This window comes from Ranitomeya variabilis, chromosome 3 (assembly GCF_051348905.1).
Source record: "Ranitomeya variabilis isolate aRanVar5 chromosome 3, aRanVar5.hap1, whole genome shotgun sequence".
NCBI lineage: Eukaryota > Metazoa > Chordata > Amphibia > Anura > Dendrobatidae > Ranitomeya > Ranitomeya variabilis.
Genome location: NC_135234.1, coordinates 787,659,454 through 787,677,371, shown reverse-complemented (window position 1 = coordinate 787,677,371; position 17,918 = coordinate 787,659,454). Strand labels below are relative to the sequence as shown.

The 17,918-nt window shown below is 47.5% G+C and overlaps 2 protein-coding genes across 2 annotated transcripts in view; both read left to right on the top strand.

The window, feature by feature from the left end:
- The window catches only part of LOC143817865 (oocyte zinc finger protein XlCOF8.4-like), a 251,108-nt gene that overhangs the window by 168,271 nt on the left and 64,919 nt on the right, over positions 1 to 17,918 (top strand). The gene's annotated exons all lie outside the window — the stretch shown is intronic.
- On the top strand, positions 218 to 1,965 carry LOC143817594 (uncharacterized). The gene is made up of 2 exons (XM_077299085.1): positions 218 to 934; positions 1,108 to 1,965. The coding sequence occupies exons 1-2, from the start codon at positions 218 to 220 to the stop codon at positions 1,339 to 1,341; spliced, it is 951 nt and encodes a 316-aa protein (XP_077155200.1). The 3' UTR covers positions 1,342 to 1,965.

Here is a 17,918-nt window from a genome sequence, read left to right as displayed (position 1 = left end):
CTCAAGTTGGTACATGACTCCAAGTTGGCCGGTCACAGGGGGGCCAACTTGCCTGAAGGATACCAAGGACTATGTTCTCTCTTGCGAGGTATGTGCTCGTTACAAGACTCCTCATGTGGCACCTACGGGTCTTCTACAACTATCGTCCCGCCCTTGGGGGTCTATATCAATGGACTTTATTGTGGAGCTGCCTACATCGGGGGGCATGAATACAATCATGGTGGTAGTTGATCGCCTGACTAAAGCTGCTCATTTTGTTCCAGGAACCGGCCTCCCCTCAGCTAAAGATACAGTGAACTTGGTTATACAGAATGTCTTTCGGTCGCATGGGGTGCCGGATGAGATCATCTCTGACCGTGGAGTACAGTTCACTTCAAGATTCTGGAAGGGGCTTTGCTCTGCACTCAATATTAATGTCTGTCTCTCTTCCGCTTACCATCCCCAGACTAATGGTCAGACTGAGCGTACCAACCAGACGCTGGAACAGTATCTAAGATGCTATGTCAGCCATCTCCAGGATGATTGGTTGGAATTGCTGTCGTTAGCCGAATTTTCGTATAACAATTCTCAGAGTGCCTCCACTAAATTTACACCTTTCTTTGCCAATCTGGGTTATCATCCGTGTATTTTACATAGGTCTCAAATTAATTCTCCGGTTCCGGCAGTGGAAGAAAGGCTAACTGCGATGAGACAAAATCTGGAGGTTCTGAAGGAATCCCTGACCACAGCTCAAGAACGTTATAAGAGATCGGCTGATAGATTCCGTAAACCTGCACCCATGTTCAAGGTAGGAGATTCCGTGTGGTTAGCAACTAAGAATCTGAAGTTAAACGTTCCTTCACAAAAACTTGGACAGAAATTCATTGGCCCTTTCAAGATCAACGGTATTGTGAGCTCTGTGGCCTGCCGGCTGAATCTGCCTAGGACTATGAAGGTACACCCAGTTTTTCATGTATCTTTACTAAATAATTATAATAATAATAATCTTTATTTTTATATAGCGCTAACATATTCCGCAGCGCTTTACAGTTTTGCACACATTATCATCGCTGTCCCCGATGGGGCTCACAATCTAAATTAAAGCCTGTATCTCCTAATACCTTCCAGGGACATGTTGTACCACCTCCGCAGCCTGTGGTGATTGATGAGCAAGAACAATTTGTGGTGGAGGAAATTATTGATTCCAGGATTCGCAGGAATCGGCTCCAATATCTGATAAGATGGCAGGGATATCCCCCTGAGGAAGACTCTTGGGAACCTGTGGAAAACATCAATGCCCAACAGAAGATTTCTCGTTTTCATCAGAGATTCCCTGAGAAACCAGGTCCAGGATCGTCCTGAGGCCGCTTCTAAGGAGGGAGTAATGTCAGGACTCTGAACATTTTTTACCTTTTGTGCATTACTGCCCTTTTCCATGATGGCGTCTTTGGTCTCATGTGCATTGTGTCTTCCTGCTATAAAACTCCACCACAGCCTTCAGTCTGTGCTAGAGTATTCTGCCTTGCAACCAGCTCCTGACCTCTGATTACTCCCTGGCTATATACCTGCTCCTGTGAACCTGTGTGGTTATCCTGCTACTCTGCTCTGAGTTCCTGCTGCATACACCAGTTCCAGTAATCCTCCTTCATCTGCTACTCGTGTTTACTTCCATCTGCATTTGCTGGACATGTAAGCTGTTTCTGCTCTGCAAGAACCTGAGACTATTAACCAGGCCTCCCTGGTTGAGCCAAGATATGATTTGAACTGCCTTATAGCATATCTATCTGTGTTTGGACTAAGACAAGGATTTATTCGTGTCAAGTATCCTCAAGAATAATTGTGCTTCATAGACTTTCTGCTTGATTGCATTTTCCTCTGAAGTTTCCTTAAGACTGCTAAGCTGCATTTTACATTTACTCTAAGTGTTGTGGACTTGAGTTTCTCTCTGCACCTGTTTGAATCACCGTGTGATAATATAGACTTTACCACTTATAAAACTGTGTCCTGTAGTTGTCTTGTTCCACGGAAAGAGTCTCCTGAGTTATCCCCTATAATTATTACAATACCCGTATGTCATCTCCTGTATATTGTATATACCTATGTGTCATCTCCTCCTTTATATAGTATATACCTGTATGTCATCTCTTCTGTATATAGTATATACCTGTATGTAATCTCCTCCTGTATATAGTATATACCTGTACGTCATCTACCCTGTAAATAGTATATACCTGCTGTATGTCATCTCCTCCTGTACATTGTATATACCTAGGTGTCATCTCCTCTTTTATATAGTATATACCTGTATGACATCTCCTCCTGTATATAATCTATACCTCTGTGTCATCTCCTCCTGTATATAGTATATACCTGTATATCATCTCCTCCTGTATATAGTATATACCTGTAAGTCATCTCCTGTATATAGTATATACCTGTATGTCATCTCCCCTGTATGTAGTATGTACCTGTATGTCACCTTCTCCTGTATATAGTATATACCTGTGTGTCATCTCCTGCTGTATATAGTATATACCTGCATGTCATCTCCTCCAATATATAGTACTAGCTGAAGAGCCCGGCGTTGCCTGGCCATAGTAAATATCTGTGGTTAGTTATAGCACCTCACTTCTCTCATTTTCCCATCACGCCTCTCATTTTCCCCCTCACATCTTTCATTTTCCCCCTCACTTCTCTCATTTTCTCCCTCATACCTCTCATTTTCTCTCTCACACCTCTCATTTTCCCCCTCACTCCTCTTATTTTCCCCCTCCTCTCATTCCCCCCTAAAACTTGTCATTTTGACCTCACATGTCATTTTCCAAACACTCCACTATTTTCCCTCACTCCTCTCATTTTGTACTCACACCTTTTCATTTTCACCTCACACCTCTCATTTTCACCTCACACCTCTCATTTTCACCTCACACCTCTCATTTTCCCCTCAGTATATACATGTTTGTCATCTCCCTTATATATAGTATACACCTGTATGTCATCCCCTGTATATAGTACATACCTGTATGTCATCTCCCCTGTAAATAGTATATACCTTCTGTATGTCATCTCCTCCTGCATATTATATATACCTATGTGTCATCTCCTCCTGTATATAGTATATACCTGTGTGTCATCTACTGTATATAGTATATACCTGTATGTCATCTCCTCCTGTATATAGTATATATCTGTGTGTCATCTCCTGTATTAGACCTTGTTCACAGGTTATTTGGTCAGTATTTTTACCTCAGTATTTGTAAGCTAAATTGGTAGCCTGTTAAATCCCCAGCCAACAGGAAGCCCTCCCCCCTGGCAGTATATATTAGCTCACACATAATAGACAGGTCATGTGACTGACGGCTGCCGTATTTCCTGTATGGTACATTTGTTGCTCTTGTAGTTTGTCTGCTTATTAATCAGATTTTTATTTTTGAAGGATAATACCAGACTTGTGTGTGTTTTAGGGCAAGTTTCATGTGTCAAGTTGTGTGTGTTGAGTTGCGTGTGACGACATGCGTGTAGCAACTTTTTGTGTGTCAAGTTGCATGTGACAGGTTAGTGTAGCAAGTAGTGTGCAGCAAGTTTTGCGCATGGCGAGTTTTGCGCGTGGCGAGTTTTATGTGTGGTGCGTTTTGAATATGTGCAATTTTTGTGTGAGGCAACTTTTGCATGTGTTGCAACTTTTGTGCATGTGGCAATTTTTCCGCGTGTGCAAGTTTTGCCTGTGGGGAGTTTTCCATGAGGTGAGTTTTGCACGTGTGGCTAGTAAGGACTATAAAAAATAAAATGACTCAGCTCACCCTTGTGATTGTATTCTCACAGCCCATGAGACATTTGATCCGAGCACAAAAACGTCTCTGCTTGACGCCAGATACTTGTGCATGAAAATGAAGGTATCCAGCTCAGGAAATAAAATCAAAAGTCTTTATTTGGACAAATTTAAAAAGTAAGCTGCTTGACAATCCAGTGCATACTGGAGGAAGGAATGTCTTGAATAACTGGACGCGTTTCGAACACGTATAGTGCTCTTAGTCCTCAGGCTCACCTATACGCAGTGATATCACAGGGGTGTAACAATGAATATACACAGTGATATCACAGGTGTGTAATAATGGCTACGCAGTAATATCACAAGGTGTAATAATGACTACACAGTGATATCACACCATGATATCACAGGGGTGTAATAATGACTGTGCAGTGATATCACAGGGTGTAATAATCACTACACACAGTGATATCACAGGGGTGTAATAACTATATACAGTGATATTACAGGGGTCTTGCCAGGGATACGATATTTATCAGAACTTTTCAAATCCCACAAATCCCTTATATCACAGGTCGAGAAGGTCACGCAGCCTGTTCGCACCACTAGACCAACTATCAGAAAATAAACGGTGAACATACGGCATATACACCTCTGGATTCCAACACATGGAATATATGTACACACCCCAGTACACTGTAACAGCTAACTCTCAGGTGCCCCCAGTCTACTTCCTGCCACCATTAATCTGTTTCGGTCAATTAGACACCATACGGTACCATGCCTTGCAGCATTAAGCTAACTGTTGTTTTCCTTTACCTTGTCTGTATTTCCTTACCCCGTGTTGTATTAGTGCAGCGGTGGGACCAGTGCTCTCACCTGCCAGTTCCCTACTTAGGGATAGGTGCAGGGCAAGTGAGGGACTAGGTATCCTGGTCGGCGCCGGGTTGAATTAACCCGCATATGGACGGTAGCAAGATCAGGGCACATCTGCTGGCCAGTGCAGGAGGTGCCCATTCCCCCAGTCCCTACCGACAGGGCCCACCGTTATAATTGTTTCCTGGTGTTCCCTTATGTGTTGTGCTGTTCGTGACAGACCTACGGTTGGGTCGTTTTATACCGGGTCACTCACTTTGTGACACTGTCACAGCTAACTCTCAGGTTCCCCCAGTCTACAACAGATTTTACAAGGGGGACAAAGCAATCTACTATATAATTGTCTAAGGGTCACTTCCGTCTGTCTGTCTGTCTGTAACGGAAATCCCAAGTCGCTGATTGGTCGCGGCAAAACAGCCATGACCAATCAGCGACGGCCACAGTCCGGCGGCAAAATGGCCGCTCCTTACTCCCCACAGTCAGTGCCCGCTCCATACTCCCCTCCAGTCAGCGCTCACACAGGGTTAATGGCAGCGTTAACGGACCGCGTTATGCCGCGGTGTAACGCACTCCGTTAACGCTGCTATTAACCCTGTGTGACCAAGTTTTTACTATTGATGCTGCCTATGCAGCATTGATAGTAAAAAGATCTAACCTTAAAAATAATAAAAAAAAAAAAAAAAAATGGTTGTATACTCACTGTCCGTTGGCCCCTCGGATCCAGAACAGGCCTTTCCCGATCCTCACGACGCTCCGGTGACCGCTCCATGCATTGCTATCTCGCGAGACCGCAATGCATTCTTGGGACCGCAGCGCGCGAGGAGCATCGCTAAACGCCTCGCCTAGATCCGGGGGCCAACGGAAGGTGAGTATATAACTATTTTTTATTTTAATTCTTTTTTTTTAACAGGGATATGATGCCCAGATGGCTATATACTACGTGGGGTGTGTAATATACTACGTGGGCTGTGCAATATACTACGTGGGCTGTGCAATATGCTACGTGGGCTGTGCAATATACTACGTGGCTGTGCAATATACTACGTGGGCTGTGCTATATACTACGTGGGCTGTGCTATATACTACGTGGGCTGTGTTATATACACTACGTGGGCTGTGTTATACTCTATGTGGGCTGTGTTATACTCTGCTTGGGCTGTGTTATACACTATGTGGGCTGTGTTATATACTGCGTGCGTGGGCTGTTATATACTACTTGAGCTGTGTTATATGCTACGTGGGCTGTTATAAACTACGTGCCTGTGTTATATACTCCGTGGGCTGTGTTATATACTACGTGGCTGTGCTATATGCTATGTGGGCTGTTATACACTCTGTGGGCTGTGCTACATTCTCCGTGGGCTGTGTTATATACTACGTGGCTGTGCTATATACTCCTTGGGCTGTGCTATATACTACGTGCCTGTGCTATATGCTACGTGGCTGTGCTATATACTACGTGGCTGTGCAATGTACTACGTGGCTGTGCTATGTACTATGTGGCTGTGCCATTTACTACGTGGGCTGTTATATACTACGTGGCTGTGCTATATACTACGTGGCCGGCCGCGAACAATCAGCGACAGGTGCAGTCCGTCCGCGAATTGGCGGAGGAGTTGAACCACGCTTCGCTAATTGGTCGCGGGTAGCCGAATCCTGTGTATTCAATGTATTATTCTAAAATCTTCATAAATAAACTACATACATATTCTAGAATACCCGATGCGTTAGAATCGGGCTACCAACTAGTACAGTATAAACAGTTACATAAAATATAAGGGATTAATAGGAGAACTTACTACACTGATTGCAGAGGCGATTCAGTTTAGCCGAAGGAAAGTGCTTTGATTGGTCTGTCGATAAACAGTGTCCCTACATAAATGAAAATGTAACTTTCTTGTACGAACACTGATCATAATTAGGATTTATCTTTTATCAGACCCTGAGTCCCACCCACACACCCCTCTATGATGACCTCACAGGGTCCCGGTTGTGGGCTGGACTCAGCCCTTCACAATTTTAGGAAATCCCAATTTATGTAATAACTAGATGGTGGCCCGATTCTAACGCACTGGGTATTCTAGAATATGTATGTAGTTTATTTATGAAGTTTTCAGAATAATGCAATTTATACACAGGATTCGGCTGGCCGGGCGTGATCAATTAGCGAAGCGTGGTTCAAATTCCACACCAATTCGCGGCCAAACTGCGCCTGTCGCTGATTGGTCACACCCGGCCGCGAACAATCAGAGAAGCCAGGACCTGCTCCGGCTTTTTGAGGGCCCTGGACCAAAGTCTCAGTGGGCCACCCTCTTTAACACATACTACGATTCATGATGCACAGATACAGCCGAAAAATATAGCACAGCCAAGTAGCATACAGCCCACATAGTATATAACACAGCCCACGTAGTATATAGCACAGCCCACGTAGTATATTGCCCAGCCACGTGGTATATAGCACAGCCCCCGTAGTATATAGCACAGACATGTAGTATATTGCCCAGCCACGTAATATATTGCTCAGCCACGTAATATATTGCACAGCCACGTAGTATATAGCACAACCACGTAGTATATAGCACAGAGACGTAGTATATAACACAGGCCACGTAGTATAGAGCACAGCGATGTACACTCACCGGCCACTTTATTAGGTACACCTGTCCAACTTCTTGTTAACACTTAATTTCTAATCAGCCAATCACATGGCGGCAACTCAGTGCATTTAGGCATGTAGACATGGTCAAGACAATCTCCTGCAGTTCAAACCGAGCATCAGTATGGGGAAGAAAGGTGATTTGAGTGCCTTTGAACGTGGCATGGTTGTTGGTGCCAGAAGGGCTGGTCTTAGTATTTCAGAAACTGCTGATCTACTGGGATTTTCACGCACAACCATCTCTAGGGTTTACAGAGAATGGTCCGAAAAAGAAAAAAAATCCAGTGAGCGGCAGTTCTGTGGGCGGAAATGCCTTGTTGATGCCAGAGGTCAGAGGAGAATGGGCAGACTGGTTCGAGCTGATAGAAAGGCAACAGTGACTCAAATCGCCACCCGTTACAACCAAGGTAGGCCTAAGAGCATCTCTGAACGCACAGTGCGTCGAACTTTGAGGCAGATGGGCTACAGCAGCAGAAGACCACACCGGGTACCACTCCTTTCAGCTAAGAACAGGAAACTGAGGCTACAATTTGTACAAGCTCATCGAAATTGGACAGTAGAAGATTGGAAAAACGTTGCTTGGTCTGATGAGTCTCGATTTCTGCTGCGACATTCGGATGGTAGGGTCAGAATTTGGCGTAAACAACATGAAAGCATGGATCCATCCTGCCTTGTATGGAGCATCTTTGGGATGTGCAGCCGACAAATCTGCGGCAACTGTGTGATGCCATCATGTCAATATGGACCAAAATCTCTGAGGAATGCTTCCAGCACCTTGTTGAATCTATGCCACGAAGAATTGAGGCAGTTCTGAAGGCAAAAGGGGGTCCAACCCGTTACTAGCATGGTGTACCTAATAAAGTGGCCGGTGAGTGTATATTGCCCAGCCACGTAATATATTCCACAGCCACGTAGTATATAGCACAGAGACGTAGTATATTACACAGCCCATGCAGTATCTAACACAGCCCACGTAGTATATAGTAATGTGGGCACCATATCCCTGTTAAAAAAAAAAAGAATTAAAATTAAAAAAAATTTATTTACTCACCTTCCGTCGGCCCCTCGGATCCAGTCCAGACGTTTACCGATGCTCCTTGCGACGCTCCGGTCCCAAGAATGCATTGCGGTCTCGCGAGATTATGACGTAGCGTTCTCGCGAGACCGCAATGCATGGACCGGAGCGTCGCGAGGAGCAGCGGGAAAGGCGACGGAAGGTGAGAATATAATGATTTTTTATTTTGTTTATTATTTTTAACATTAGATCTTTTTACTATTGATGCTGCATAGGCAGCATCAATAGTAAAAAGTTGGTCACACAGGGTTAAGAGCAGCGTTAACGGACTGTTACACCGCGGTGTAATGCAGCCATTAACCCTGTGTGAGCGCTGACTGGAGGGGGCACTGACAGAGAGTAGGAAGGGGCGAATTCGCGGCCGGACTGTGCCCATCGCTGATTGGTCGCGGCCTGGCTGATTGGTCGCAGCCGATCAACGACGTGGGATTTCCGTGACAGACAATATGTATGTATGTATATAGCAGCCACATAGTATATAGCACAGGCCACGTAGTATATAGGAGTCACGTAGTATATAGCAGCCATGCAGTATATAACTCAGCCACGTAGTTTATAACACAGCCCACGTAATGTATAGCACAGGCCACGCAGTATATAACACAGCCTACGCAGTACATAACAGCCCACGCAGTATATAACACAGGCCACGCAGTATATAACACGGGCCACGTAGTATAAAACACAGCCCACATAGTATATAACAGGCCACACAGTATATAACACTGCCCACGTAGTATATAACACAGCCCATGTAATATATAGCACAGCCCATGTAGTATATAACACAGCCCACGTAATATATAGCACAACCCACGTAGTATTTAGCACAGCCCACGCAGTATATTGCACAGCCACGCAGTACATTGCGCAGCCCACGTAGTACATTGCGCAGCCACGCAGTACATTGCGCAGCCCACATAGTACATTGCACAGCCCACGCAGTACATTGCGCAGCCCACGCAGTACATTGCGCAGCGCACGCAGTATATTGCATGTCCACATAGTATATTGCCCAGTCATGTAGTATTTTGCCCAGCCACGTATTTTGTATAGCCCTCTGTTCCTCCTCAGCTTGAACGTCTTTTAGCATGCGATATGCGGGAGCAAATGGGCTTATTTTTTGTAAATGTACAGCAATTTGGTTCATCAGTTCAGCATCACACTTTTCATTTTCTTTTAGGTTCATCCTTTGTTCTGTAGCCTCATTTGTATCAATGATGTATAATTGTGCACATTTTGGTGGTTGTCCTATTTCTGGGTGAAGTGTTCCAGTGCGGTGGTAGATCTGGCCGTGAATTTTAAAACAATACGGTCCGAATCCAGGGGGCGGTGCAATTTTGGCACCGAATGAAGCAAACGCATGAGAACTGTTGATGCTTCTGATATTTTCCATGAAATTTCTACTGTGTTGATGCATTCCTTTCATTAACTGCTCAAACAGATCTGAGTAGTGAGGTCTCGGTAGCATAACTTTTCCTTTTTGGCAGCATTGAGTAAACTGATTGTCAGATGGTTTTTCATCAATGAAATTCAGAGAGTCGCATTTAGAGTAAACTGCATTCATATTCCCACAGTAGTGTTCATGAATTGTACTTTCATTGTCTGTTACGTAATGTGCAAGTTGTTGAATATTGTCCTGGTCGTGCCTTAGTTGGTAGAGCATTCGTTTTTTATTAATTTGGCGATCATGTTGTTCCTGTCGTACAACAGTTTGTTGTGGTGTCTCCGGTTGGCGACAGTGTCTGTGAGATTCCGCATCCTGGGCTTGACTAGCAGCAGTTTGTTGTGGTGTCTCCTGTTGGCGACAGTGTCTGTGAGATTCCACATCCTGGGCTTGTCTGGCGGCAGTTTGTTGTGGTGTCTCCTGTTCCCGATGTTGTCGTTTTCTTGCTGCTGCTGCTGCTTTTCTGTCATCCTCATTGACGTATTTTCGTTTACGACCCATTCTAAGATAGAAACACAGGGAGATGCCGCCCATACAGGGAGACGCAGGCACACACCCTACACAATGGCGGCACTTGACAGCAGTGGAGGACAATGGTGATTCCAGAATTCGCGGCAGACTGTGCCCGTCGCTGATTGGTCGAGGCCGGCTGGCCTCGACCAATCAGCAAGGCGGGATTTCCCAGACAGACAGACAACTAGACCCTTAGACAACACAATGTCGGCACTTGACAGCAGTGGAGGACAATGCCCGTCGCTGATTGGTTGAGGCCGGCTGGCCTCGACCAATCAGAGACTGTACCCGTCGCTGAATGATCGAGGCCTGGCGGCCTCGATCAATCAGCGACGCGGGATTTCCAGGACAGACAGACAATTTAACCCTTAGACAATTATATATATATATAGATATAGATAGACTCCTCATAGAGCGATCACAGAAGGTAGAGACTGATGTCATCTTTTCTATCTGGATTTTAGCTACGCTTAGAAACGAAACATGGCCTAGCTACTGGTGGTTATATGGCCTTTATGGATTTGAGGCTTTTTGGTGGGGGTTATAATTATGTGAATATTTGTATTGGTGCCTAGTTATCCCGCTTCCAACAATTTGTCTCATTAATATTAATGTATTGAAAATCCAGTCTTCGCAAGTTTTATCCTTGGGACACAATATCTGCTCTCTTATTGTACTGTCACAGTGGCTATTTGTAAAGGGTGTCATATGTTCATGAGACACTGCAGACCCTAATCATACTTTTTCCTATCTCTCTGTGGGGACACTAGACACCGTCCTAAGGGTACTGTCACACTCTGCAACTTTCCAACGATCACGACCAGCGATACGACCTGGCCGTGATCGTTGGAAAGTCGTTGTGTGGTCGCTGGGGAGCTGTCACACAGACAGCTCTCCAGCGACCAACGATGCCGAAGGCCCCGGGTAACCAGGGTAACCATCGGGTTACTAAGTGCAGGGCCGCGCTTAGTAACCCGATGTTTACCCTGGTTACCATCGTAAAAGTAAAAAAAAAAAAACAGTACATACTCACATTCCGGTGTCCGTCAGGTCCCTTGCCGTCTGCTTCCCGCTCTGACTGAGTGCCGCCGTAAAGTGAAAGCAGATCACAGCGGTGACGTCACCGCTGTGCTCTGCTCTTACATTCCGGCCGGCAGTCAGTCAGAGCGGGAAGCAGACTGCGAGGGCCCTGACGGACACCGGAATGTGAGTATGTACGGTTTTTTTTTTTTTACTTTTACGATGGTAACCAGGGTAAACATCGGGTTACTAAGCACGGCCCTGCGCTTAGTAACTCAATGTTTACCCTGGTTACAAGTGAACGCATCGTTGGATCGGTGTCACACACACCGATCCAACGATGACAGCGGGAGATCCAGCGACGAAAGAAAGTTCCAAACGATCTGCTACGACGTACGATTCTCAGCAGGGTCCCTGATCGCTGCTGCGTGTCAGACACAGCGATATCGTATGGATATCGCTGGAACGTCACGGATCGTATCATCGTAGCGACAAAAGTGCCACTGTGTGACAGTACCCTAAGTCACCTGGACATAAAGATAATCTTCGCATTTTAATTAATCTGCTTCACGTAGTTGTGTCACTGACATTTTACATAACAACAGGTTTGATTGCTAGCTGCCAGCTCCTCAGGACAAATGGTTGATGAGAGGAAAAAATTGAAGGGGGGACATGAGGGACCTCAAGGATTTTTAATATTTTCTAGGACACCTCCCCCTTTTTGAGGTGGCATAGGGGCCAATTAACAGATTGCCTCTTAAGCCTACCTTACGACCCTCTGTGTTGAGGATTCAGAGATGGGCTTCTCCATTGGGTTACTCAGCATCTTACGACAGGTCTGGGACTCCTGGCTAGGGGTAGCCAGAAGTGACACTAAGGCCCCAAACTTACTGGAACCCCCTGGGACCTGTTCTGGATCAACCACAGATCCTGTTATCCCACTTCATGATGAGAGTCCGTTCTGGGCTCTTGGGACACGAGTGACAGCGCCTGGACAGGCTGTCTCCCCAGTGGATAACATTTTCGTATTTCTCCGACAGGCTGTGAGGCACACCCGCCCACTACCCTGACCAACTCTGGATTCAATTTTCCCACCCCTCTGACAGGCTAGTGGTACTTTTCTCCTTCGCTACATTGGGGGACACAGAACCATGGGTGTTATGCTGCTGCTGCTAGGAGGCTGACACTAAGTTGAGACAAAATGTTAGCTCCTCCCCTGCAGTATACACCCTCATGCTGGCTCCCAGAGATCCAGTTCAAGTTTAGTGTCTGTAGGAGGCACATGGGTCTGCTATTCAGACCAAAAACTTTATTTAAATTTTTTATTTTTCACTTTTTAATTTTTACCCGATCGAAGGGGCGATGGAACCTTTCAAGGCTCCGATCCCCCCGAACCAACAACAGGCGAGCACGGAGAGTGTCGCCTCTCCGTATCCTCCCTTGCGACGTGGCATGCCATTGCCTGGGCTGATTTTATGGGCGACGTGTCCCTTACAGGGCACTGATCTCCCCGCACTTTTTAACAGACGAGCACATGGAGTGTCGCCTCCATGTATCCTCTTCTGCAGCCAAGCCTAATCCCGGACAACTTGTCCTGCCCACCAGGTCAGACCCTTGGATGTACAGAGGCACCCTCCATCTTGTTGTCCGTGGAGCCCCAACTGCATCACCACTGAAAAAGTGGATGATGGAAGGAGGCGGACGGTTCCTCTCCACCCCCCTTTTAAGGGGATGGTGGATTGAAGCTTTCCAACCCTGCACCATCCAAACAACTCCGGTCAGAACAGCTCTAACCTGCTGCACCGCTGTTCTGCAATCCCCTTCAATATGGGGTAAGTGGCATGGGAATCCTAGTGGTCCGGGAGGCGTCATTCTTGGTGCTTTTAGGAGGGCTCTATATCGGCATGGACATCGTAGGGCTCCGCAGCGCTTTTTCCAGTGGTCTGCGGGTGTAGCGCCAGCCGAAGCCATAAATTTAGTTCCTGGCCTCGACCTAGTGTAGGGCGCATCCGGGTAGGCACCGCTTGTGTCCCTCCAGCGACTCCGCCCATAGAACTGGCGCTTCTCGCTTCATACGAGAGCGCCTCCCAACTCTCGGCAGCCATCTTCCCTGCAAGCACCGTTCTGCTCTAGCCGCCTTTTCTTCCTGCACGTGTCAGCAGCCCAGGATGCCGGTCTTCTCCCATACTCAGCGCACCGCCTCAGCTGACTGCGGGACACAGGACCTGGGTAAGGAGACTGCACTAAGTGCTTCCCTGCAGTTTTTTTCCCCAGCTCCTCCAGATAGCAGCTTTAACTTATATTGGGGTACATCATGTCGCAGCCTAAAGCTAAAAAGGCTGCCAAAGTACATACCACCTTTTTCACTGCGTGTACCACCTGCAATGCTCATCTCCCTCGGCCTCAAAGCTCCCCTTTCTGCTCAGCCTGTGATCCCCAGTGCGATGGGTCAGAGACCTGGTGTCTTCCGGATACAAAATAGAATTTTCCGCTTCTCCTCCCGCACGGTTCTTCACCTCTCGTCTCCCAAATTCAGAGGCTCGGGCTCCCGCACTTTATTGCGCCATCGATTCTCTCTAGCAAAACAGGGTCATTGTTCTGGTTCCAGAACATGAGAGGTTCTGAGGGATCTACTCAAACCTCTTTGTCGTTTCAAAGAAGGATGGGGCGGTGCGGCCCATTTTGGATCTAAAGTTGTTAAACCGGTTTGTCAAGGTCCGGCACTTCAAAATAGAATCTCTCCAGTCGGTCATTTCTTCAATGGAAAAAAGAGTTTCTGGCATCCATCGACATAAGGGATGCTTATCTTCACATCCAATCTTCCCACCGCATCAAAGGTTTCTGTGTTTCGCCATTCGGGGGACCATTTTCAATTTACTGCCTTACCCTTCGGCCTCGCCACCGTGCCCAGGGTATTCACAAAGGTAATGGCGACCGTCCTAGCTATTCTGCACTCCCGGGGAGTGGTCGTTTTGCCATACTTGGACGACCTCCTCATCAAGGGACCGTTCTACCAGGCTTGCGAGGACTGCATCCGCATTACCTTGGATACTCTTTCTCGCCTGGGCTGGCTGATAAACTTGGACAAGTCTTCTTCTGTTCCAGCCCAGCGGATCTCCTTCCTAGGGATGATCCTGGACATGTCTCAGGGGTTGGTTGGTTCTGTTCCCTCGGTCCAAGGCCCAAGCCCTTCAGCAGGGAACCCGGGCACTGTGTCGTCTCTCCCCTCATTCCATTCGGATTGCCATGAGGATTCGGGGAAAAATGGTAGCAGCAATAGAAGCTGTCCACTTCGCCCAACTGCATCTCCGCCATTTGCAACAGGCGCTTCTGGACAATTGAGACAGCAGTCCCTTATCCCTCGATCGGCCATGTCTTCTGTCCCCGGGGGTCAGGGAAGCGCTCAAATGGTGGACGTTGAAATCGTCACAACCAGGGAAGGTCCTTTCTCCCGATTCACTGGCTGGTGGTGACTAAAGACGCCAGTCTCCTCGGCTGGGGAGCAGTATTTCATCACCACACTCTCCAGGGGCATTGGACGATTCGGGAGTTAAGACTTCTTATAAACATTCTAGAGATCCGAGTGATCAGGTTTGCCCTGAGACATTTCCACTCCCTCCTTGCGGGTCATCCCATTCGGATTCAATCAGATATCACAGCGGTGGCGTAAATAAATCATCAAGGGGGTACCGGCAGCAGGGTGGCAACGCGCAAGGTCTCTCACATTCTCCATTGGACCAAGAACAACCGCTCGGTAATTTCTGCAGTGCATATCCAGGTGTGCAAAACTGGACGGCGGATTTTGTCAGCCGTCAGGGTCTCGCCTCAGGAGAGTGGGAACTCCATTCGGAGGTCTTCCAGCAGATTTGCCTTTGTTGGGGGACTCCGGACATGGATCTGATGGTGTCCAGGCTGCATACCAAGCTACCCAACTTCATAGCTCGATCTCGGGACCCAAAAGCCATCGGGGTAGACGCGCTGGTCTCCCCGTGGCATCAGTTCCATCTCCCGTACATGTTTCCTCCGCTTCCCTTAGTACCGAGGGTTATCAGGAAGATCAAGACGGAGGGGGTTCCTCTAATCCTAGTCACCCCAGATTGGTCACGCCACGCAAGGTACGCGGAGTTAGTGCAGCTCATCTTCGACGTTCCCTGGTGGCTGCTAGATCGCCCATTTGTGCTCCGCCAAGGTCCGATTTACCACCAGAACTCACCCTTCGTTTAACGGCTTGGCTGTTGAAACCTGGATCCTAACTCAAGCAGGCTTCTCCCAATAAGTAGTCTCCACCATGAATAGTGCTTGCAAATCGACATCTGCTTGCATCTATCACCGCATCTGGAAATCCTTCTTCTCATGGTGCAGGCAGGGCTGTGGAGTCGGAGTCGTGGAGTCGGAGTTGGAGTTAGTTTTGGTTGGAGTCGGAGTCGGTAGAAATGTACCGACTCCGACTCCAGCTTTAAAAAAATGTATTAATATTTCATAATTGAACTTTCATATGAATTTTATAAATGTTACTCAAATATATATGTTCTATCAAACTATGAACAACAGTGATAAGCAGTTCTGCTGGAGATAGAGACATTTCTTAAGGTACCTTTTACACGAAACGACATCGCTAGCGATCCGTGACGTTGCAGCGTCCTGGCTAGCGATATCGTTTCGTTTGACACGCAGCAGCGATCAGGATCCTGCTGTGATGTCGCTGGTCGCTGAATAAAGTCCAGAACTTTATTTGGTCGTCCGATCGCTGTGTATCGTTGTGTTTGAAAGCAAAAGCAACGATACCAGCGATGTTTTACACTGGTAACCAGGGTAAACATCGGGTTACCAAGCGCAGGGCCGCGCTTAGTAACCCGATGTTTACCCTGGTTACCAGCGTAAAAGTAAAAAAAACAAACAGTACATGCTCACCTGCGCGTCCCCCAGCGTCTGCTTCCTGACATTACTGAGCGCCGGCCCTAAAGTGAAAGTGAAAGCACAGCGGTGACGTCACCGCTGTGCTGTTAGGGCCGGAGCTCAGTCAGTGTCAGGAAGCAGACACTGGAGGACGCGCAGGTGAGCATGTACTGTTTGTTTTTTTTTACTTTTACGCTGGTAACCAGGGTAAACATCGGGTTACTAAGCGCGGCCCTGCGCTTAGCAACCCGATGTTTACCCTGGTTACCCGGGGACCTCGGCATCGTTGGTCGCTGGAGAGCGGTCTGTGTGACAGCTCTCCAGCGACGCTGCAGCGATCGGCTTCGTTGTCGCTATCGCTGCAGCGTCGCTTCGTGTGAAGGTACCTTTACTTCTTGTGTGTCACTGTTCTCCACTGCCCTTATCTAATCTTATACTTGGTTAACCTCATGCTGCCCCAACCCCCCTACTTACAATGTGTGAAAATGTGTTTCAAATTCTTAGGGTACTGTCACACAGTCACACTTTGATCGCTACGACGGTACGATCCGTGACGTTCTAGCGATATCGTTACGATATCGCAGTGTCTGACACGCAGCAGCGATCAGGGACCCTGCTGAGAATCGTACGTCGTAGCAGATCGTTTGGAACTTTCTTTCGTCGCTTGATCACCCGCTGACATCGCTGGATCGTTGTGTGTGACAGCGATCCAGCGATGTGTTCGCTTGTAACCAGGGTAAACATCGGGTAACTAAGCGCAGGGCCGCGCTTAGTAACCCGATGTTTACCCTGGTTACCAGCGTAAACGTAAAAAAAACAAACAGTACATACTCACATTCCGGTGTCTGTCCTCCGGCGTCTCAGCTTCTCTGCACTGTGAGCGCCTGCCGGCCGGAAAGCGAGCACAGCGGTGACGTCTGACGTCACCGCTGTGCTTTCCGGCTCTGCTGCTTACACAGTGGAGAGAAGCAGAACGCCGGGGGACAGACACCGGAATGTAAGTATGTACTGTTTGTTTTTTTTACGTTTACGCTGGTAACCAGGGAAAACATCGGCCCTGCGCTTAGTAACCCGATGTTTACCCTGGTTACCCGGGGACTTCGGCATCGCTCCAGCGCCGTGATTGCAAAGTGTGACCGCAGTCTACGACGCTGGAGCGATACTCATACGACGCTGCGACGTCACGGATCGTGCCGTCGTAGCGTCCAAAGTGTGACTGTGTGACAGTACCCTAAGTAGTAAAGCTCCTCCTTTAGACTAGATGTTTACTAGGTGTGCGTTTTCCAAGCATCTCACAGCTGCTACTCAGAAGAGGAAGACTGTAAGGGTACCGTCTCACAGTGGCACTTTTGTCGCTACGACGGTACGATCCATGACGTTCCAGCGATATCCATACGATATCGCTGTGTCTGACACGCAGCAGCGATCAGGGACCCTGCTGAGAATCGTACGTCGTAGCAGATCGTTTGGAACTTTCTTTCGTCGCTGGATCTCCCGCTGTCATCGCTGGATCGTTGTGTGTGACGGCTATCCAGCAATGCGTTCGCTTGTAACCAGGGTAAACATCGGGTTACTAAGCGCAGGGCCGCGCTTAGTAACCCGATGTTTACCGTGGTTACCAGCGTAAAAGTAAAAAAAACCAAACAGTACATACTTACATTCCGGTGTCTGTCCCCCGGCGTTC

Bases quoted from the DNA above. Each gene is read 5' to 3' on its own strand.
- LOC143817594 (XM_077299085.1), top strand. From the start codon at position 218: ATGGTGGTAGTTGATCGCCTGACTAAAGCTGCTCATTTTGTTCCAGGA. The intron at 935-1,107 runs GTACACCCAGTT...AATACCTTCCAG, and splicing joins ATCTGCCTAGGACTATGAAG to GGACATGTTGTACCACCTCC.